This window comes from Equus caballus, chromosome 10 (genome assembly GCF_041296265.1).
Source record: "Equus caballus isolate H_3958 breed thoroughbred chromosome 10, TB-T2T, whole genome shotgun sequence".
Taxonomy (NCBI): domain Eukaryota; kingdom Metazoa; phylum Chordata; class Mammalia; order Perissodactyla; family Equidae; genus Equus; species Equus caballus.
The window spans coordinates 84514901-84539380 of NC_091693.1; the positions used below are offsets into that span (position 1 = coordinate 84514901).

Here is a 24480-nt window from a genome sequence, read left to right on the forward strand (position 1 = left end):
TGACAAGTTTAGAGAATAAACAAACTTTATTTTATAACAGTATTACAGAAAGCAAAATACCATTTAATACAACTTGAAGCTGCTATAAATCTAATCTGGATCATCACTATACATAAGGTCAAAGCAGAGGAAAAAATGTTCAATACAGTTAATAAGTCCTATCAGGTCTCTGGTGTCAGCTTTAAACGGTACAGCTTTCTCACAACCATCAAAAACCACCACCGCCCCCCAGTGTCCTCACGCCTCGGGAATCATCAAACTGTCTGAAAGAGACGGACTGCGCAACGACAAAGGTCAGCTCTACACGGAGACAGGAGGTTTAATACAAGCAAGTGTTCTACACGAGCGTTCACTGCTGGGAAGTCTTGAAATTTGGACATGTTAAGAAAGAAAGCACTAAGGTTTTAAGCTGCCTGAACGTTTTAGTAGAAGGGAAGAAACTGTCCTCTCGCCTCCTCCCGCCTGTTCTGGAATGCTGCGAAGAGCCCGCGTTGGAGGAGCTTTGGCACTGTGGTGCGGCACGGCCTCCAACACAGCGCGCGCTCGGCGAACTTCCCTAATTCTCCAGCCTGCGGCTTCTCTGACTTTCTACTAGAAGCACAAAGTCACAGGACTGGAGAGTCAAAAGGGTTCAGTATAAAAAATATCCCCAAGGAAATTCTCAAACATTAGGAAATTTTCAAGATGTGAGAAACGCTTTTAATCTGTGCTAATATTTTCTCATACGGTATATTTACTGCCATCTGAAAACTGTAAATATCTGCTGTGAGAATTCAACGGGGAGAATCCGGAAGAAGGAAAGTATCGGGATTAGTCGCAGAGTTTCCTTTCCGCACAACAGCACCTGTTCGAGTGAACGGCACCTCACCAGCCTGCGCTGGCTTTGTTCACTGTCATTGATCAAAGTGAGTCATAAAAAGCAGGTAGTTGTACACAAAGTAAACAGAAACCAAACACAAAACTCCCTAATTTAAAAAAAAAGAAAAAGAAAGAACCAAGAATATTTAGAAGTGGTTATAAAACAAAATAATGTATTAAAATGCGAGGGAACAGTATAGACCAGAGCTGTTAAGGTAAGGTTTGGTGTTGGCATTTTAATTCTTCAGGCTCTGGTCATCGTTACCAGTCGTAGTATAAATTCGCTGGAGTAGTGGTGTGGCATTAAGACTTGGAATGATCAAAATTCTTCAGGTTCACAAAGTTGACTGTTGTTTAAAAAATGAATTTCTAGGAGAAAAAAAAAGAGACAAGGCTTAAATATTTCAAAGACAGAGGTTTGAAAAAAAATGTAAGTCACGTTCAAATTCCAAATCAAGTAATTAACAGTTAGCATCTGCCTAGTTCTACATTAAATAAGATGTTGACCAGAAGACACACATAAGAGCCTGTCCTACCCTTGAGGGCCTTGAAATATCCAGAGAACTGACAAGCACGCTAGAAACAACTGGCAAATAAAAACACACCAAAAAAGAGTTAAATATAACGCAGAGGTAATTCCTACAGTAAAAATCTAAAAAAGAGAAAGCAATGTAGGTTTTAAGCCAGATTCAAGGAAGGAGGAAAAGCAAAGTCAATTCTGACTTCACTGAAATGAGCAGAAAGGGGGCTTCGGGTAGGAGGACAGAATAAGGGGAGAGGCATGGAAGTGAGGAAGAGCGTGATGTCAAGATGGGGATGGATGTGGGGAGGGGGGCAGGAATGGCCGAGAGGACCAGGACGGTAAAGACACAGACAACGTTACTAAAGCTAAGGAAGGGTGCGGTGAGTAATGGGGGTAAGGTGAAAAATATCAGGTCTACTCTTTAATACCAGACTAGGAAGTATGAACTTAATCTAACAGCCAAAAACGAGAATGAATTTGGAAGGAGCATTCAGACAAAAAGACCAACTGTCAGTCTACTGCAATGATCCAGAGCAGAGTGTGGAGAGAGCCGGAGCGGTGAGTTGACATAGGGCATGACAAGCCCAGGAGAGGAGGCTGGATCTCATTCTCCTTTGGTTTTGAGGAAGGTTTGACACAGCCTGATTCACGTTTTGAAAACATAGCTGCAGCCTCAGCGTGATGGACAGGCTAGAGGAGGACAGGAGTGACAGGAATCCCTCAGGGGTCACTGCAGCCGCCAGACTGCATGGGGAAGATGACAAAGGTCAGGCATGACCGCTGACGGAGAGCACTTGACTGGAGTGGATGCTACAGAAACGGGAGGGGAGAGAGGATTCTGAGAGGCACCACTGAGGGAGAAAAAGTAAAGGATGGGGATAAAGAAGGAAATATCAGAGAGACTATGAGGTTTGGCCTCTGGGACCTCTAAAACTGAGAAAGAAAGAGAGGCTTAGAGCTGGGTGAGGTCTTAGGACTGGGAGGCAGATTTGAAATCGCCCTCAGCTCGAAGGGGTAAGTGAAACCAACAGATGGAGCTCGTCTCATGTAAGTATAAGGAAAAAGGAAAGACATGAGTCTTAGGGAAGCCCACAGTCGAAGATAAGGAGGTGAGAGAGAGGACTAAGAAAGGGGTGGACAGGGAAGCAGACAACAAACAAGGACGGTGAACTGTCCCTGAAAGAGAAAAGGGTTTGAAGAAGCCCACTGTTTCACTCTCTGCTTCACCTCAGCTGGAAGTTTTGGCAGATGGCAGGTGATTATGGAGGACAGTGGAAAGCGGTAATTAATGTCCTTTGTAAGAGGACATTACCGGCCCCAAAGTCAATTAGGATGCGCACACTTTTGGTCAGATAAAATGAAGACTTGCTTTGATGGAAAAAACTCCCCACCATTTAGATTTATCACAGATATTATTACAGCCTCTTGATTATTCAGGAGAGACTGATTAATCAAATCATTGTTTCCTCTGTCTGCTTCAGGCTATTTTGTTACTCATTAGTACTTCTGCTTGATTCCAGGCAGGGAAAAAAAAATCAATGAAGGAAACACAAAGTGGTCTTTTTTCAGGTTAGTATTTGTGAAAAGAAATGTAAGGGATGGTGACGGGGAATGGGTAAACCAGCAATCAAACTGGATGTGGATTATCTGTGACCTTCAGTCACGTTGTCTACCCCTCTTCTTTGAGAGCTGATGGCTCTGTTTGCTCTGCTTCGTGAATATGTACTGTCTGTGGCACACAGCAGCCGCTCTGACTAGCTTGTGTTCTAGAAAAGGCACCCCTGACGTTTCCAGTGCCTGGAAACCTACAAAAAGAGCGAGGTCTAGGATTCTATTCTGCATTTCACTGAATTGTTTTTGCTCAAAATAAAAATATCAATTTGTAAAAGAAAGTTCAAATTAAACTTGCTTCAAAATCATCAGTAGACAAACAGGAATCTAGAAGAATGTAGGAACTGAATGATTTCAAAGAGCTTCAACATTTACTGAAATACATGTAGAGAAAAAAACATAGTTACCCATATAAACTCAAATATCATTCACTTTCATTTATTTGCAATCAAACCACTAGAAAGCAAAATAAACCAACTTTTCTTCTGCTAATAAGTATTTCAAATGACAACCTTAATGTGCTCTCAGGATTCCAAACGGCTTTCAGAATCAGAGAAAATTACATTTATTGTAACTTTAATGTTAAATGCATTTATTTGCTCGTGCCTTAAAGAGCAGTAAATCAAGCCTAGCTCTGAGTTAATTAGATATTCAATGTTTCCGAACACCCCAGTTCCTTATTGTTCTGGATGAATAGGGAGTAACTTACTGTGTAAAGTTTTTTATTGACACATCTACCTATCTTTTTTTGGCTGCTTCCTGTACTTGAACACATACAGAAATGTATTCCCAAATCATAAACATCTAGCTTCCGAGCTGGCAGAGAGAAAAGATAAGGATGGAATCAGCAATGCCTTTGGTACTTATGGATCAGATATTTTAAATTTTCCTGTCCTTGTGGCATTATCTGTGGATCAAAAAAACAACAATATTTGGCCACTTTTAACAGACTATGTTTTGGGTCTCAAAGATTTCTCACGTATCCCAAGCAAACCGAAAACTAGGCACTGGTTCTTCATGTAAGAGCTGTAAAGTTTCAAGAACTCTTTTACTTTTATTCAGGTAACACTGGTTTATAACATTATATAAATTTCAGCTGTACATCATTATATTTCGATTTCCATGTAGACTACATCATGTTCACCAACCAAAGTCTAATTACCATCTGTCACATGTGCCCTTTTGCCCTCCCACAATCCCCCTTCCCTTCTGGTAACCACCTATCTAATCCCTATGTCTATGTGTTTGTTAATTGTTGTTGTCAGAAACGGCAAGATTTCGTCTTTTTTTATGGCTGAGTAGTATTCCATTGTGTATATATACCACATCCTCTCCATCCATCCATGGACACTTAGCTTGTTTCCAAGTCTCGGCTGCTGTGAATAATGCTGCAATGAACACAGGGGTTCAAATATCTTTTCAAATTGGTGTTTTCATTCTCTTTGGATAAATACCCAAAAGTGGAAGAGCTGGATTGAATGGTAATTCTATTCTTAATTTCTTGAGGAATCTCCATACTCTTTTCCATAATATCTGCAACTCTTTCTTTTAAGCTTGAATTCTACCTCATATTCACAGAAGTCTGGACATCTTTGTCAATACAAATTGGCAGGTATTAATTATTGGCATTAATTCAACTTGTCTTCATTTTTGACAATGTCCCAATGTTCTCCTTGAGTTTGGATAAGGTCATAGCTGTGAAGAATATGGATTATATTTTCTGTATTAAAACTGTAAACAAAAACCTAAACCACTGTTTCCATGCTTGTTTTCCAGGCCTAGACTATACAGTGTTAGTGAACATTTCTAACTGCTTTGGTCACATTTCACGGCCAGTGTCCCCCTCTTTTGGCTAATGTGAGAATAGGTCAGTGTTTCATCTAATCACAGGTATAATTCTACATCCAAATAAATTCTTGAAGGATATGTATTGGTTGCCTACTCTGCCGTAATTCCAGAGGGTTCAGAGCATTCTTAAACTTATCTTTCTCAGTGTGCCCACTGAGCAGTGGGAAATCAGGTTCAGGCAATGAAGTTTTAGGACCTCATCTGAAAAGCACAATCTCAGTTTCCCGAGACAAGAGTTCACATAATGGGTCTCAATCTTGCGTGTGCTCCACTCCAGAAATTGATTCAATTACAAATTGTGCACTTTTGAAAAAGCATTTGGCACAAACCACTAGCAATACTGCCTTTAAGCGGTAAAGTACTTATCCAGGGAGAGTCTCGATAAAAATATAAAAATGTAATTTTTATCCAAAATAATTAAAATAATGCAAGAAAACATAACATTTCTTCAGATTAAGGAAGATTCAATTACCAAAGGGCAGCAGTCTAACCAGAGATTTTGAAAATATGAGTAAAATGTTTATGTAAGACACAACGCAACTATTTCCTAAATAAAAAGAAGGTTCATGTACTTGAGTGTAAAGTTCAGATTTAAATACAATAGTTTATGGATTTCAGTTCATTTTCATTTTATTCTTCCTTGGTTCTCAATTACATAGTTGATTTTAATTTTTAAACAGACTTTCCACTGCAAGAATATAAGAACCCTAGAGCCAAAAATGCAAGTACGATAAATTTCTGTTTGGTTAACCCAGGAAATAGTCTATTTTTACATTGTTTATATGACAGCTGTAATTCAGACCCATCAGTTCTCAAAGTGTGGTCTGCAGCCCGTGGGGTCACCGAGACTCTTTCAGGGGTCATTAAGTCAAAGCTATTTCATAATCATACTAAGACACTATCTGCCCTTTTCAGGGTGGTGACATTTCACTGATGTTGCAACAACAACCCTGAGCGAACCTGTTGGCACCTCAGCACAGGTCAGGGCAGTGGCACCAAACTGTACCAGAAGTCACTGTATTCTTTACACCAGGACCTTACAGCAAAATAAAAAGAACGCCAGTTTCACTTAAGGATGTCCTTGATGAGACAAGAAATTACCAATTGTCTTACATCTCAACCCTTGAGTACATGTCTTTTTACTACTCTGTGCGATGAAATGGCAAGTACACATTCAACACTCCCGCCACGCACCCAAGTACAAAAGATGCCTCGAGGAAAGGCATTTGTAGGGTGCTGGAATGGTGGGTTGAAAAAGCGCTTTTTCTATAAAATATCTCTATTACTTGAGAGAATTACTGACAAACCAAGTTATTCAATCTGGATATTCGGCAGGCATTTTCTTGAAAATAAGGTGGGCCTGTCACTTCAAGGAGAACAATTGAGAGTACTTGGTACCAACGATAAAATTCAAGCTTTCAGGTGAAAATCAGAATTTTGGAAAACTGTATTTTGGCCACCATGAGCTTGACAGCTTCCCAGGATTTAAAGACTCTGCTGATGAGATCAGTAGCCACTATTGATCTTTCTACTGTCACCATCATTTTGCCTTTTCCAGGATGTCATATGGTTGGAACCATACAATATATGTAGCCTTTTCATACAGGCTTCTTTCACCAAGTGATTATTTTTAACTTAATATTTTAAAAACTACTTTATTTATAATGTGGTAAATTTCAATAGATATAATTCACATAAACATAAGCTCTTTGGGCTCTTCAATAACTGTTAGGAGTGTGACGTGGTCCTGAGAGCACTGTGCTTGAGGACAGCTTCCATCAACTCTGCGACCCCTGACCTATTGGGGTGTCCTCCTCTCACAGATCTTTATTTGTGTGTCTCCTGAATACAGAGGGGAAAAAATTAAATCCAGTGTTTTTTCCTCTTTCGTCAAATGAAACTCAGCACCTGTTCTGCAAATAATTCAGCAAAATGGTCCTGCTTCTCCTGGTCCCTCTGAACGGGCGAACGCTGTGTGAGGCCACTTTCTTCCTGCGAGGCTCACAACAGGGCGCTGGGAGACCCACGTGCCGGGACCAGGTGGGCCCTGCTGGGTCTCTATCTCCTCTGAATGCCAACTCCAGCGTGCTCGACAACAGACGCTAACACAATTGCACCGCAAAGACAAAGTTCATTGCAAAGTTTGCTAGAATCCCAAGTCAAGTCGGTTAAGTAATTTTGCTTTTAGAAGAGTCAGTTTTGAGATGTTTACCCCAAAGTTTCATTTAAAAAAACAAAAACAAACAACAGCATCTCTTTGCCTTTCACAGCTGCAGTTGCTTCCCCTCCACAGAGGTTTTGGGAAGAGCATCTCCCTTGCTTCCATCTGCTTTGACGCCAGCTACACCCCTTTACCTTCAGGGACAGCACGAGCTGTCAGTGCTCTCGTTGGGCCAACTAAATGGGTTTTCTTTAAAGCTAACAGCAATCTTTCTGTTAGAATCTGCGTGCTTGACACATTCAAGTCACTCTCTTAAAGAATTACTACTATGCAGAAGTTTCAGAATAGCCTGTCAAATGAAAAGATCATCAGTTTTACCTCATTTTTAAACATGATTATTTTATGAAATCTGGTTTTACTTGCTCACTTAGCTTTATGTTAAAGCTAAGTGCAAACTTTAGCTGCAGCCTTAAAGATATTCTGTACAAAATAAATTTTCCTAAAATGAATCATGTCTCCAGTCCACTGGTGGAGGGTCTGCCATTTGAAAGACTCCCAAGATGAACCCTGCCAAGCACACGCAGTGTGGCCTGAGACCGAATGAGGGGCGATCTGGCTCTGTCCCTCACTGACTGTGTGGCCTCCAGGCCGCTGTGTCCTCGTCTACATCATGGTGACCATAAGAACGAATTGAGAGGACAAGTGTAAAGTTCTCAGACAAAGCCGGGCGCAGAGCAGGCACTCAGTAAAGGTAAGCTAATACTATTTTTATAGATTTTCATATACGATATTTCACTCTTAGTTTTGCTCCAAATTAAATTCAGTTCTACTCTTATAGAGATGTCCAGTTCAGTTTCTCCATTAATAACTGCCTGAGCCAGTGTAATGGTTTCCTTACAGGGTACCTCATCTAATCTAGCACGCCCTCAGTCAATTCTGCACACTACTGGTGAGACAGTGCCGAAAATGCCCTTCCCACACTCAAATACCCCGTGAAGACGACCACAGAGTCTAAACTAAGGTACTGAGGTCGACTGCAAGATGCTCTGCGACGTGCCTCTGACAAGTCTTCCCAGCTCTCCGGGAGCTCAGCACGGCCACAGCAGGACGCGCTGCTCCTGACATCCATCCCACGGTCTGCCTCCGTGCTCTTTCCTCTCTGCCCATCTCCACGTGTTCAAATCCTCACCAGTGCTCTGCTCAGAGGAGCTTTCCTGCCTCCTTATGGGGAAGTCTTCCCTGTCCTGCCAATCAGAAACAGTTTCTTCTGACATCGTTCATAGCCCTTTATCTGGGCGTCTCTTAAAACACACTATTTTTTACCCTATATGTTATTTGTAGACATGTTCTATGCCTTTATCTCTTTCTCACAACTATCATAGTCCCTTGAACATGGTATGTTCACAATATACATGAATGAATCCACGAATCAAAGTACTGGGGACAAACCCACAAGACGAGTCTCAAGAGCAGGGGCCTGGGAAGGGAAAACCACCAGAACCGCACTGCGTCTCCAGGAGGGAGCACTCCCGCCCTCTTCATCATCGCTTTCAACACCAGAACGCACCGCGTCTCCAGGAGGGAGCACTCCCGCCCTCTTCCTCTTCACCATGGCTTTCACCTGCTGTTTTAGTGGAAAAATTGGGGGGTTCATTTTTCTGTTCTATTTTGTTAAATAACTATATCTATGACATCCCAGGAAGACTTCTTTAAAAATTGGTTTTCCCAAATTACTGAAGCTTTGACAAAGATTTCTAAGAGTAGTTAGCATTTGGCCCTAAAGCTAGAGTCAGGTCTTCTGGTTCACTCTGCCAGGTTCAAATCTTGTGAGAACCTGATATGAGAGCATCCTACAAAATCTTAAAGCTTCTTTCAAATAACCAGTGGACTACAGTGAGGTTACACTCAGTATAGTTAATTCTAGCTAAAGTCTTTGTCAATCTTAGGTTCATAAGATAAGCAGAGATGAGAAAACATTTCTCTGCAGCATCAAATAAAAGTTGTGCTTAAGAAAGTAGTAACAAAACCCTTTATCTTTTAGAAAAACATCTATCAAGCAGATGTGAACAGAGCTAAGTTTTGTACTTTCCTTAAATAGGAAGGTTAGTGGGCATCAAAAGAATTAATCTCTAGACCCAACTCCTATTTACTAGTTTATATTTTTTTCTTACATCTTCAAAATCCAGTATGTTATTTTATACTTATGGCACATCTCTATTTGGAATAGCCACATTTCCAAGGCTCCACAGCCACTTGTGGGGCATGGCTACCATATTGGATAGAACAGGTCTAGAGTCCTACTTGCTCCAGTGCTAACTAAACTACTTGATGCTTGCAAGTTAAAGAAAGGGCCAACATGTCCTTGGAATATATTCCTCATGAGGACAACACAAACTTATTAATTAGTTGTCACAGCAAAATTCCTTCCTAATGCCACTCATAAATTCACACGTTTAAAAAATAGTATCTGGAATGTCTAAATTAGAGAAGTTCCTGAGACAAGTAGCTCTACACATGGATGGTATTTTATGATTCCTGAGTATAAGTGACCTATGGCAAATTAATCTCTAGGATTCTATTTCCTCATTAAAAAGGACAGGGGAAAATATGCGCTACACACAGTTTAAAACTAAATATTCTCTTCATTTCCATACTCTTAAATACGCCCTAGACTAGGGAATGATGACATCATAGTCACTACCTCCGTCCCCAGCAGAGGCCAGGCAGGTATCAGATGAGGAGGGACACAGGTACCAAGGGTTCACCGTGAAGGGCAGTGGCGACTGGGAGAGCCCTTCGTCCTCGAAGGTGGCAGCCCCTACTTGGCTTCAGCACTGCAGCCATGCGAGAAAGCAGGCCCAATCTTGTCAGATCTTCTGATTTTCCTAAAATTGCCAGGTTATCTTCCCATTTTAAGCATAATAATTATTTCAAATTTGTAAAAAATACTGTTTGGGCCAAAAAAACAAAACCAAACTCTGGCTATGGCCTGCATGGCTCCAATTTGTCAATTTTCTCTTGCCCTTCTCCCCCTTTTGGGGGCCATTTTTAATGCTCAATAATAATGAAAAACTAGGGGAAATATGCAGTATTTGTGAGTAAGGGATTCATAATTATAACACATCTGTAGCATATAAAATATGATAAACATCTGAATAGAAAAATGGATAAAGGACACAAACTAGCAATTCAAAGAAATGCAAACTGTGTGTGTGTATGTGTATTTCAACTTCATGAGCAATGGAAAAAAATATAACTAAAAAATGTTCTTTCCTTACAATTAAAAAAAGGGGGGAGGGTGGTGAACAAATGCTCTTTCCTCACCAGATTGGCAAAGATTTCTTAAATGCCTTAGAATATTTAGTGTTGGCAAGGCTGCGGGGAAACAGGGATGCCCATCACCTGCAAGTGGGAGCCTAACTTTCTAGAACTTTAAGGAGGGCAGTTGGCCAGTATGTCAGAAACTTTTGGTCGCACACCAACTCTAAGTTTTAAAAATATTTGTCCTAGAGACACAATGATAAAAATGAATGCACAAAAAATGTACACACAAGTATAAGTTTTGCAGCTATATGTATAATTTTGAAAACTGAGGAATAATTAACCTAAACGCTCATTAACAGGGGTCAAGTAAACCATCATATATCCATTCAGTGGCTGCTGAAGAAGGATGAGGTAATGACAAGGAAAGTTACCTACAATGTACTGTTAGTGGAGAAAGAAAGCAGGATGTACGGAATCAACAGTTTCAGCCTACATAAATAGAGGTGTGAGTGAGAGTGTGGGTGTGTTCACACACACACACACACACTGTGAAAAGGGATTATCCATCTCTAGGAGCAGAGGAATTATGGGTTAACTTACACTTTCTACTATCTCTCAATTGTTTAGAATTATAACCTCCTCTGTTTTTTTATTACCAGAAAAAAAATATATAGTTTATTTGCAAAAACAATAGTAATGATCTTGGCCAAGAGCAAACCCTGGGAATGAGGGACTCCCCAGTGTGAACGTAAGCCCGACAGCGGGGCACCCTGCTCCTCTTCTATTGAGTGGTTCAAATACACCGTAACTGACTTGCTGAAGCACCTGCCAGATTTATAACTGTTAAATTAGCACATTCCACAGCATTCCAGAGTGAAACTGGCTCTGCCTAAAACTCACTAAACCCCAAGTGGCTTTTCATTTCCATGTGGAAGTAGTCTTCATTTTAGGTGTGGTTAATCTATGTCAAAAACCAGCTGTAATAAAATGCTGACTTTAGGTATGAGACCAGTACAACTAGGCAAATAGAGTAAAATAAAAATGCAACACATTTGACATACCTGAAAAGCTCCTGGCCTCTGACCTGAAAATAGTCATCTGGAAGTCAAGAGATTTGTGGTTCTCCTTCAAGGACAGGGTGGTCTCAGCAGGACCCACGGGGCAATAAGTAGTTCAGGGTCAGCTAGAGCGGGTTCAGCCAGCACGGTCCTTTTCTCCCGGCAGGCCAGTTAAATAGCTCATGCTAATGTCCCGTTTGCCTTGCGAGTTCATCTTGAAACCTCGAACAGCACTCCGACTTTGAAAGATTGGTTTGAACACAACACGATCTTGTTTAGAAATTGGTGTTCACGGATGCACAATAGCACAGAAAGCACCAGCACTGATTTGGGCTTATGCATTGTGGGCTGGGGATTGGCACTCACGGTATCTAACAGGTTCCAAGGCATAATGGAGTACCAGGCTTCTTGTAATCACAGCACTCGCTCTGGAGGCTCTGTGAAACCTAACACAATGCTCTTCATCTTCTTGGATGAAGACAGAGCCAACAGAAAAGCAAAAGCCACTATCACTGTGTTTGCAGCTGCTTGAAAGTGCTCTCCACGTAAAACCCCCATTTCCTCAGCCTGTGACAAGGCTCCGTCCCTCCTCCTTGCCTGAAGCAGCTCTGATGGAGCCCCCAGGTTGACTTCTGTACCAACAACGCAAAGGATGTGTTCACTCGATTTCTCCGTCACATTTAATACTTGACTACTCTCTCCTTGAAGTCATCCTCTCTCGCAGCTTCTCTAACACCCTGTTTTCTTCCTGCCTTCTGGCTCCTCCTCTTCCATCTCCTCTGCTCCCCAGGCCTCAACTCTATGATCTGGCCCTAGCGAACATCACACACACCAAAGGCTTCATCAGTAGACGACACGTTCAGATGACCTTCACATCCCCACCTCATGCTCAGAAGCCTGCTGTGTCCTTTCTCAAAGCTCCTGGCTACCTCCTGGACCTTTCCATGTAGACATCTCATGTGCATCTCAAACGTCTCTGGGATAGAAAATTCTGATTTTTATTTGACTGTTAAGAGTAAAAAAGGGTTCACGGCTGACTCTATATATTACAAAAAGTTCTTACAACCTGCCTTGGGGAAAACCCTTCTGTAAATTCTACCATCCTCTGTGGTTTACAGAGGGTACAATCAGGGCACAGACAAGTGAAATAACCTGCCCAGGTCACACGACAATGACGTAGATTAGAACCCAGCAAATCTGCTATGCTAGATTTCCTCTTAACCCTTAGACTATCCAGTAAATTTCCAATTAACCATGCTGTGTGTGCGTCTAAGGCAGGGCCTTACAGGTTCACTCCCAAGCTTCCTCCATAATTCCTGTGGCAGTAGGTCTCTCCTACACTATCACAGAACAAAAATACACCTTTGCTTTGAAACATCTAAGCAGACAGGACTTGACATGTGAAAAATGAAACTCATGTATTCCATGACTGAAATTATAGCTACCACCATCAACTCATTTGCCCAAGCCAGAAACCTGGGCGTTACCTGGGATCCTGCCCAGCTCTTCCACCCTCCCCACTCACTAACTTCTACACTCTCATGCAAACAGTCACCAACTCACAAACCTTTACCTCCTTACCATCTCTCAAACACATGAGGAGTACCCCACAGCTTTTCAGGATCAAGTCTGGCCTCTTTAGCTTGGCTTACAAGACTATGATCAGGCCTCTGTCTCCCAGCTCCCCTCCTCTCCCATCACTCTCTTACAAGTACCTGCATACCAGCCTCACCTGCTTTTGCACCGTTCCTAGAGTGTCAGTCCACAGCTCCTGGACCCTGCCTGGAATGCCCCTTCCAAGCCCTTCCCCACTGAGCTAACTCCTACTCATCCTGAAGCCCAGGTGAGAAGCCATCCTGATGCCCCATCCTGATGTAGAGATCTCCTTTGTGTTCCCACCAAACTTGGTTCAAAACACATCATAAAACTTGAAACTCTGGCCTGCTACCACTGATGTACTGTCTGTGAGTGCAGACCTCATTTGATTTGAAGTCTCCAGGGTAAAACAGTAGATGACACTGAATGGGCACTCTATACTATGTGTATGATGAACAAAGGAATGAATAAAATGAATGAACGGATGCGAGGCCGCTCCTCCATCACTTCATCCTTTGGCTGCTCACTGCTTTCAGAGGGGAAGGGGGCTCCGCTCACTTTTTTACTCTATATCAATGATCACTACGGGAATTGGAGAGGCCCACTGGAAGTCTGGGTTCAGAGAGCTCATGGTGGCAACTAAAGCAGAGTCACCAGCTCCCTCTCGTGGGGCACATTCTTTCTGAGGCCACATGGACCACACCACCAAACCTGGAGTCCTCTCCGTCCTGGTCAGGGCTGCTCCAGAACATCATCCCAGGGGTGACAAGGTACGTTACATTTTGTGTCCACTTGATGGCTAGTAAATATGCATTTGGGATAAACTGGCAGAAGGGAGCAGTTCTTAGGAGAACATTAAAAAAGTCACAAAGATTTAGTGAGGTACTCCTCTGAAGTGTGTATTCTCTTTTTAGTAGAGTCTGCACTTTGCTCCTCTCTGCCTCACAACGGGCTAGCTCCCAGCCGAGAAGGCCAAGTGGGTGTTCCAGCCTCCACAGGCGGCTCTTGGACTATCCTTCTGTTGGCCTGCACCTCTCTCTACTTTCAACGTTTGATCAAAAGCTCAGAGCTCCTCCAAAGGGAGAGGTCAGGTCAGGAGGAGAGCTTTTCACGTCTGAAAAAGGGAACTGGGGCAGATACGAGACAAATAGTTATTTATCCTTCCCTTTGACATTTGGACACTGGCCTGGTCCTGCTCTTTGCCTCGGCCCACCTGCTGCCTCTGTGGGACACCGGCAGGGCAGCCAGGGGGCACTGAAGCAGTAGAAACACACCCCGCCCAGCCCTGACAGTCCCAGCAAAGGAAGTTTTTCCAGAACCAGCAGCAGCCAGTGGTAGTGGAGATGCCAAAATGACTTTGAGACACTGAGGTAACTCCTATTAGTCCTTCAGATTTCAATTTAAACTTTGTTTCTCAAGTAACAGGAGAAATTTACAATAGTTCAACTCCCCTACTTTGTTCTCTCCTCAATGCAGCATGACCCTAGCACATCTGGGTACTCATTAAATATTTTTGGAATGGATGAGTGAATCTTTCCAAATTTATCTAGTTTGCTCACCTTATATGTGAACCTACACTTTAACTTCCCGAAACTGTTTAACAAGGCTGCTTATAAAAGATGTCCCCTGAGACAGGAGAACATCAAAGGCTGAGTGTGTGTCCGCTGCAAAAACGAATATGAGGTGCCAGGAAGACCTGATATAACTAATTCATTTTAATTTATTAAAATGCCATAAGTGAAAGTGAGGGTGGGGGTCATGCTCACAGTGGTCACTAATTTTTATTTATGTTCCTGATTAAGTAACTGATGCATAGAATTTAGAGGAGAAATACCCAGTATTTGTACATTTGTCTAACATTCTATTTTCTCATTTTATGATGTCCTTATTTTATAAATAAGTCCTATGAATTAAGAAAGGCAGATTGTACCAGCCCCACTGACTTGCCCAATGTCACATAACTTGAGATCTGAGAAGATTAAAACACAGCACTTGATCCTCTTAACTCCTGGCTAAGAATGTTCTCAGCCTTACATTTAACAGCACGTTTATTCAGGTAAACACATATTGTGCCTGGGCTAAAAGTGTAAATTATTTCTGCTTGTAGGCCCTTTGCGCACTCTGTGGAAAATAGTATCTAAAATATAAAGAGTAAGGTTGCTAGATATAAGACTAATACTGAAAAGTTAACTGTAGTGCCCTCTACTAGCAACAGCTAGAAAAGATTTATAAGACTTCTTTGGGTAAAAAAATTATACAATTTTATTGAAGACATTAAAGAGAGCTATATAACTGGAGATATTTTATGTTTGTGGAAAAGAAAGCTTAATATCATAAAGATGTAATTCTCACCACTCTGAGCTACAGAGTGGACGCAATTCCAATTAAGACACCACAGGGTGTATCCTAGAACCTAGTAATCTGATTCAGAAATTTATATGGAACAGAAAGAGCCCAGAATAACCGAGACACTCCCGAAAAACAAAAAAAGAACACAACTGGGGAGACACATCCTACCAGATTATCAAGACTCATTTTGAAGTTATAGTAATTTAGACAGTATGACACTGGAGCAGGGACAGACACGTGGACTAACGGAAGTGAGGGTGAAGCACACGTGCATACGAGAAACTTGATGCATGACCTGCAGACTAGAGGTGGAAAGGACGGGCTCTTCAAGAGACAGTGCTGGAACGCTGGCTACCTCTTCGGAAACAAATGGATCACTGTTTCTCATCACACAGAAAACAGTTTCTGATGGATTAAGGATTGATGTATGAAAGACAACATTAAAATTTATGGATCAAAAATAACACCTTAGGGTACGGAAAGAGCATGAGCCATAAAGGAAAGCATGATAATTCAACTATATTAGCTACATGAATAACTACATTCAAGACATTAACTATATTGAACTATTTTAATAACAAAAGCCTAACCACAAACCTGAAGATATCTGCAACACATGAAATTGACAAAGGATCATCATCTGAATCTATCAAGAATCAGTAACAACGAGAAAGAAAGAAGTTACAGGTGATTTCATGTCTAGGAGATTGGCAAATCAAAGCCAGAGGGCGGCTGTGCAGCGGTAGGAGCCCTTCCACTCTGTGATGGGAAAGCTCCCAGCCTGACCACAGGGCAGAAGACGTGGTTCTGTGACCAGCCAGACTGGTGGGGTATCTGTGTATCCAATTAATGTACAGATCATTTAAAAAACAAAAAAGCAACCTTAGTATATGCGCTGTGATAAAGTCTGCTTTTTAAAACCCTAACACACACATAATTATGAACATTTAAGAATTCCTTAGCACAATTTTTAACTCCTAGATTTAGCCATCACATGGAAGCAGTATAATGTATAAGCAATCCCTACTGTTGGCCATTTAGATTGTTAGATTTTTTGCCAGTATATATAAAAATGCGATAAATAAACCTGTAGATAAATCTTTGTATACACCTCTGATTATTTAAGATAAATCCTTAACAGTGGCTTAAATGAGAGGTTTAATGTGGGTTTTTGCCAAATTGCTCTCCAAGTTTACTGGTTTTTCAGCAGCACGAGAGTATATTTTTCCTCCCACAACCTCCCTAACACTGGCTAAAAACATAAACTTTGCCGGCTTTCTAAGTGAAAACTTGTACACTGAATTTTTACTTGGTATTGATTTAAGCAACAGTGAGGCTGAGCATTTTTCGTTTATTGTCCACTTTGTTTCTAAGTGGTTCACTTGCATAATCCTCAGCCCATTTTTCTACTTAAGTGTTTAAACTTTTTGATGCCACATACAAGTTCTTAACATATTCAGGATACTAATCCTTTTTCTGCCAAGCATATTAAACTTTGTCATTTAGCTTTTACTTTTTTTTCCTTATTTTTTTAAATTTCTTTCCTTTTTCTCCCCAAAGCCCCCCAGTACATAGTTGTATATTCTGAGTTGTGGGTCCTTCTAGCTGTGGCATGTGGGATGTTGCCTCAGCATGGCCTGATGAGCGGTGCCATGTCCGCGCCCAGGATTCGAACCGATGAAACCCTGGGCCGCCGCAGCAGAGTGTGCAAACTTAACCACTCTACCACGGGGCTGGCCCTTAGCCCTTTACTTTTGTTTTTGTTGATTTGATTAAAATTTTAAATTTTTATGTAGTCAAAGCAATCTTTTCCTTTATGGTTCTCTCTTTGATATATAATTCTCAATGTCCGTATATAAAGGATTTAACTCATCTCCCCTTTGTGTCCCCTACAATAAATCTCTCTCATCTACATAAAGGCAGTAGCACCTTCCTCAAAGAGTCCCTGCAAACACTAACAGGATAGCTTATACTAAGGTGCTTTGTAAACAGTAAAGCAACATAAAAAGGTCAATTCTTAGCAGCCCTCAATACATGGCAGTTGTTAATACTGCATGCCCGTCGGCTGACAGAGTTTACAACCATATGCAGGTAAGCTGAGCATACGTATTTTGGGAGGATAAAATCTGAAAAAGCAGATGGACTACAGCAGCTGCAGACACGGTGACGCAGAAGAGCATTTCACATTCCTGGGCAGGTTCAGGACGCAGATCAGTCATGAGAAAGGCCCTGGACGACGCAGGCTCTCTTACCTCACTTATTCTTCCCCTTCTTCCAACTCAGTTTCTTTGTGCACCACCACTCGTGTGACCGACATGTCGGGATGCTGCTCTCTGGCTTCCCTGATGGCCTGGGCCAGCGCCTGCCAGGGTGAGGAGAGAGCACCGTGAGTGGAGAACCAGGCAGGCTCCTCCTCGGGATGCGAAACACATACACTGATCAACGGGGGTTCCGCCTCAAGCCAAGACGGTTTTATTGCTTTATTTGAGGAAGCAGGAAGATGTGAAACGGGCTCATTGTTCATTTTAGAGAACGCTTCTCATTTCCCCAAATTTCCCATTTCTCCAGTCCATCTTCAAATAACGATACATGCAGAAGAAACAGGCTGGCTCTGAATCCCAGCCCTGCACTCACTTGGAGAAAACAGATCTTCTCTGACCCTGGTAGTCTCCCCCGTAAGCTGAGACTAAGGTAAGGCTGTGAAGACCACTGTGAGGCTCACCGTCCAGATGGCAGGAACGATGTAAAGCCTCAGGCACAGTCCTCGACCTACCACTCAAAGGACACTTGCTCAAACCCCAGGGCACAGGTCCAGGCCTTGATGGTCCTTGCCCTCAGGCTCTAAGTAACTGTTTGAGGTGAAATGTTTGTTGAACTAAAATGTTGCAGGAAAAATATCTATAAACTTCTAGGGCACAGAACAATCAGAACTGTTGGCAGCAACAACGTTGACACGCGATCAGTAAAGCTGAAGACCAGAGATAGACCGCTCTTTAGCCTGTAAAGTACACAGCTCTGTTCTACAGCTGAAAACACGGAAGGCGCCAAGGGTAATGGGTCTTTCTCAAGGCCATCCTGCCAGTGGGCTGCAGGGCAGGAGTAGGACACGGGACCCTCCTCTGGCTCGTGGGCCCTTCCCAGGACCAGGCTGTGAGAAAGCAGACAAAACTTCTCTGTGTTTTATCAGAAAGTAAACTGTGTACGAGTGTTGTGGCAGAGTGGGAAGATCCTATTTCTTAGAGGGGAAAGATGTTTAAACAGGTCTTGGGGAGAAAGTAAAATAAAACTCCATAGAACACACTCAAAATCTAGGAGAGAATTCTAAAACAAAAAAGAAACTCTTCTAGGATAGACAGCACCATGCCTCATAAGGAAACTGAGCATTTGAAAGCAGCAGCACGATTCTTCCTGCCGCTCTGTCACTGCCCTAAGGGGACAACTGCATTTCTTGTTTGCACTATAGTTTCTATCAGCTGGAAGGATATGAAGCAAAACCCTGAGCCTCATTCCACAAAAAAAAGGTAAAGCAACAAAAAAATTGTTTTTACACTAAAAATTTTTTACAGAGAAGCTTGGAAGACACTTGAGGGTGTGTAAATTTCCACTGAGGAACAAACTCTGGTGACCCACCTGTGTCAGGACAAGAGAGAAGGCAGACAGGGGACCCTCTGATGTGAGGGCAGCACAGCCTGTGTGTGTGGGGGGGAGGGGGACAGGAAGGCTGGAGGAGCGGGGACCTCATCTCCCCATCTCCGTGAATTGACCACAATGCGGACACGGAAGGGCAACGAAGGGCAGCGGAATGGCCCTAAACTGGCGCGGGTGCTCAGAAGGAAAGGGGAAGCTGGAACGGTCAAAACTACTCCCTCCACGTTGCATTGTGGAATCCAGTGCGGGAAAGGACAGCTCTGGTGGGGGCCAAATGTAGCTACAGACAACCCATCAGACACTTTGAATGTCTGCTCATTACAAAGACCTGCCTGCATTAAACCACGGCAATTACGAAAGAGGAAACAAATTTTGCCCAAGGGAAGGCAGCACGTCTGAAACATGCTTTAATTAGCAGAAAAGTAGGGAAAAATCAAAAACTGCTAAAATCATCTTAAAACACATACGAAATCCATTTGCCATTAGTTCCTTTCATTCCATATTATCAGTACATGAAATTAAAGGCTGCAAAATATTAATTTATTATGGCAGCAATAAAGATGGTGAGAAAACTACCACGTCCCACTGCCAGACTGAGAAGTTACTTCATTAGAAAGAAGCACAGTGTGAGGAGCAGCCGCAGGGCCGCCTGCACCCCTGGTACGGAGCCGAGACTGCCGTGATTTCACAGGGTGCCGGGCCTGCCAGGCGAGTTCCCATAGGAGCAGGCCTCGCCACTTTGCCAACACAAGAGAGATTCCTTTTTGCTATTTTGCTCCATTGAAGGGTTTCCTTTCACCAATAAAATTCCTTTAATGCAGGCAAGGAACTGAAAGAGGTGCTAATGATGGTAAAGTCACCGTGTGATCAATGTCAGTTTTTGGCAGGGAAGTGATGATGTCCCTCTTTAATTTTAAAAGGCCCCAACATCTCATTGCAGGCTTTAGGGAGAAAGTGAATTAACTCATCATGAGCTTCTGGTGACAAGCATGGCAGAAGCCACAATTAAATTTACTCAAAAAAGTTTACGCCATCTTATAACTAAACATGCGAGAGTTAAACATCTATCCTCTCCACTGGATAGCTGACCTCGGTTTTCAAATGGGCCGAAGCACGACATCCTACAGACACCCTACGGACAAGGCGTATGTCCTCACAGTGACAGTTAAAGCTGGGGAGTCATCATGATTGTTTCCTAATGTCAGAGTTAGGAACACGTGTTATTTTAGTACCTGCATTTCAGCCCATGTTGATTTGTTTTGTTTTGTTTTTTGGGTTTTTTTTTTTGCAGGGAAAGATTCGCCCTGAGCTAACATCCGTGGCCAATCTTCCTCTTCTTATTTTCTCCTCACAGCCCCAGTGCAAGGTCCTATATTCTAGTTGTAAGTCATTCGAGTTCTTCTATGTGAGCCGCCATCACAGTGCAGAAACCGAGAGACAGGTGGTGTGGTTCCCCGACTGGGAGATTCAGCCTGTGTTTATAATATTGGCCATTCAGAAGCAGTATTATCTAGATTTGAGTCTTCAGATAAAACAGGCCAAAAGACAAAAGAATGCACATAAAATAAAACCTGAGAGTAATCCCTCAAGTGGCAAAGCACATTGGAAAGCCTGAAAGGGCAAAGGTTCCCTGGAGGCAGAGGGAAGAGGAAACCAAGGCTGGGAGGAGGCCCTGAGTGTCACCTTCCATCACAAAAGGAAGGTGGGCTCCTGCCCAGCACACTGTGGGAATTCAAGAAATGACTGCTGAGCAGGAGTCCTGGGGGAAAAAATCAGGACATAAGAATAGGGTTTGCTCCAACTTAAGGTCAGAGGAACTCAAAACTGCCCCAAGTGCAGAGAGGCAGAGTAAATCTTCTCCACGGGAAACTGGAGGGTGGGTGTGCACACAGGGAACTCATGTCCCAGTGGTGAGCAGGCACAGGGACTCACCTTCTGGGAATCTCTACTAAGTCAAAAATCTCTAATAACGCTCAAGCAATTAAAAAGATCCATTATGAAATATGTAAGTAAAATTACATTTACAGAGGTTCAAAAAAACAATAATTTTTTTTCTTTTTAAAGATTTTTTTTTTTTTAATTTTTCCTTTTTCTCCCCAAAGCCCACAAGTACATAGTTGTATACCCCAGTTGCAGGTCCTTCTAGTTGTGGCATGTGGGATGCCACCTCAGCATGGTCTGATGAGCGGTGCCATGTCCGTGCCCAGGATCCGAACCCACGACACCCTGGGCCTCCGAAGCAGTGAGTGAACTTAAGCACTCGGCCATGGGGCCAGCCCCCAGAATAATTTTCTTTTTAGGCATAGAAGAAAATCTATTTTTCTTTGGTCACATATAGTCGGCCCTTCTTAAATGAGAAGTTTTGTTCTCTAAAATTCTCTTTTCTGAGTTGGATATTGTGTTCAAAGCTAGGTAACCATCACATGTTCCTACTCCTCAGCTGAGATAGTCCACTGAACGTGCCTTTTCCCTTTCTTCAAGCTGTTGTAAAGGAAAACAGCTTGGTCTCCTTTAAAGCCAAATTAAAATTACTCAGAAAACAACAAAACAAAAACTTCTCATCACCGCTTGGGACTGCAGTCTAAAATTAAACGCTGCTCTAGAAATCGCCAGCAGGCCCCTTCCTCCCCTGCTTTTAAAGCCATGCATTCTGCTCAACTGAACATTAAAATGGAAGTATGATTCTTCTCAACATTTTTTCTGAATGCATGTACATTTTCGCTTTGTAAGAGACCTTAGAGTACCTTCCGCCGTCCCTCAATAATAGTAATAATTAGGGAAAACTATCTAGTGGTAAATAGCCTAACTTTTCTAACGCTATTTAAAAAATACTTCAAAAGTTCCTAAAAGCAAGCATACGTCAAACTTTGTGGCTTTTCTTATTTTTTTGTAAGCCAGTGTTATTAAACTGCCATTCATTTTTTAATATTTGATGACTTGCCTTTATACCAGGCCCACATGAATACCTAATGGTTGCCAGAATCCTCTAGATTATTTGGACCCTAAAGTGCAAGTAAAGCCAGCAGGAAATAAACAGCAACGCATTTTATGCTGACTCACTGTTAGGAAGGCTGAAGGGACAGGCTGAGTGTGGGCTGTGGAGTGCCTTTATGGCATGCCTAGAAGGCGATTCATCCAGGTGGTGACGGGAAAAGGGGTTTGACAGAGGGATGTGACATGACGACAGTTGCGAAATTTAGAAAATAAACAGGTCACTTTCAAAGCAGAACCTCAGGTCTTTACCTGGTCATGATCAATATCTGCATCTCCCGTGATCACAATGCGTTTCTCAATTCTTGTTTCAGATATTCCACCTTTTACAGTCTAAAGGTCATAAACAAAAAGGAGGAAGAGAAAAACAGCACGATTAGAGCATGTTTACACGTAACGAGAGAGAACAGATGGAGCACACCTAGACCATCTGATCATTGTAAGGCAATGTGTACTGAGCGAGGAAGACCATGTTCTAGAAACTTTCTTTTAAAGCTGACAGAGACTCCTATTGTTCAGGCTGTGGCATCCATAAGTATTTCTCAACTGAAGGCAACCTTAAAACTAATTTATCAAGATTAGGGCGAGATTAAGATGGGACACATGCCATTTACTACAAATAGTTCCACTGGGACACTCCGTTACAATTCTCTGAGTTTCTTGACTCCCAGTGGGCCAATTTTTGGAAAGAAGAAATAATTGTTTGGTTTATGTAGAGTTAGAAGGAATTCCAACAATTCAGATATCTGTTTTAGGTTTAGGAAACTGCGTGGTATTATAATTTTGACTGCTTGATTCTTGTCATACAAATCCACTGATGATTCTGTTTATCAGTTTAGTGCAATAATGAAAAAAGAGGACTTGGATTTGGTTTAAGATATGGGTAAGATGCGTGAGGGTGACATAAAGGTGTTCATCCATTGTGTGATTTGACTGCGGCTTCTGCATGCGGTTGTGCCTGCAGACGTGCAGCAAGGCTGAACACAGGCTGCATGAGAGGACCGGGGGCAGGAGGGCCTGGGTGAAGTGCGCAGGGTTTCTGGCTTGGAGCAGGTGATAGAGCCTGGAGCCTGATAGAGGCTGAAGAGATCATAAGGCTGGGACATTTTAAACCATGAGCAAATACCATCCAGTCCTGAGAAAGCACACTTCCAGGCCCTACAAGTCTGATAAATTACACACTAAGTCACAAGTGATGGCTCTTTGCTGCAAGAAACAAGGCTTACCACTAGCCTTAATAACTGGCTATGCTTTAAAATGAGCACCAATACCACCTTGCACTTGTGTGACATTTTTAATTTACAAAGATTTTTGCTGAAATATGGGGTGAGGAGGGCACAGGGACACGTTTAAAACCTTCAAGCACTAACTAAATGCGAGAGGTAGAAGCAAAGGAAATACTGGCAATAAGGCCAGAAGGGGAACTTTGAGGACGGCAGCTGGCATCAGAGTCACCTGGAGGGCTTCCGAAACACTGCCGGGGTTTCAGCGCGTCTGGAGTGGGGCCTCGGTATCCCCAGGTCCTAACAAGCCCCCAGGTGACGCTGCTGCTGCTCAGCCAGGGACTACACTTTGAGAACCACTGGTCATCTGGTGTTAAACATCTAGGGAATGATGTGGAAGAATGCCCCAAATCAATGTACCAGTATCTTAAATCGACGAGGGAAAATTCACATGATTTGAACAACCTGTTGAAAGTTTGAATGATGGTCCTCATCCACTTGCTTCAGCCAGGAGGGCTTGTCTGTACTTCCCAAACCCGTGCTCCCACCCTTAGGACACTCTCTGCTCCTGTAGCTGTCCTAGGTATAGCTATTCATAATGTATTTTTACCCCCTTGTACTTTACAAAACTGCAATTTGGCTTAAATACATTTGTCAATGGAGCCCAATTTCTTGGATGCTTTAAGTCCAGGCATTTTTATTCCACTGGCACTGTCTGCATATTACTTTGAAGTGTGTATAGGAACAAAGGAACAATTCAGAAAAGGGCCTGTTTGCAATGTACCATCCTCTCCCTAGGATTCCCTTGGATAGCTTTACCTTGGTGATGTGTGTGGTTGTCGTTGTCGACACGGACTCAGATGTGATGGTTTGTGCAGTCAGTAACGTGCCTGAGTCACCACCAGCCCCGCCATCAATCTTTGGATAGTTGGGGGAAAAATACAAAGTAATGCTTAACTTCCATTATGTAGTCAGAGAAGACCCCTCCCCATCGAATATGCATCTTTTAAAATCTTTGCAATTGGCAAGAGCTGCTTTCTTGCCTGTCCTTTACATGTCTATAGTGGTCATTTACCGACCAGGAGATCGGCTGGCATTTAAACAGAGCACAGCAACGGCTAAATGCACGTAGAGAAGCAAACCCCGTGGGAAGAGAGAGAAAAGGACGAATGGAAGTAGAAGGTGTGACTGAAAGTTACAAGGGAGTCTTGAGCGAATCTGACAGACGGCAGTTTGCAGACGCTGGAAAAAGAAACTAGAGAACCAGACGCAGAAGATTCCACAGTGACCAGAGTGCTGAGTTTGTTTTTTAAGCACAGGTGGGTAAAAATAGATAAACGTTTTCTCAGA

At 42.6% G+C, this 24480-nt stretch overlaps 1 protein-coding gene across 50 annotated transcripts in view; it reads right to left on the reverse strand.

Annotated features, from left to right (window-relative positions):
• Window positions 1-7: 7 nt before the first annotated feature.
• The window catches only part of EPB41L2 (erythrocyte membrane protein band 4.1 like 2), a 204421-nt gene continuing 179948 nt past the window's right edge, over window positions 8-24480 (reverse strand). For all 50 annotated transcript variants that reach the window (XM_023651084.2, XM_023651083.2, XM_023651080.2 and 47 more), the window contains 4 exons: window positions 23950-24048; window positions 22160-22240; window positions 17521-17630; window positions 8-1227 (listed from right to left, as the gene is read on the reverse strand). In XM_023651084.2, the coding sequence (XP_023506852.1) occupies window positions 17526-17630; window positions 22160-22240; window positions 23950-24048 (285 nt within the window). In that variant the 3' untranslated portion in view covers window positions 8-1227; window positions 17521-17525. The remainder of the gene's footprint in view (window positions 1228-17520; window positions 17631-22159; window positions 22241-23949; window positions 24049-24480) is intronic.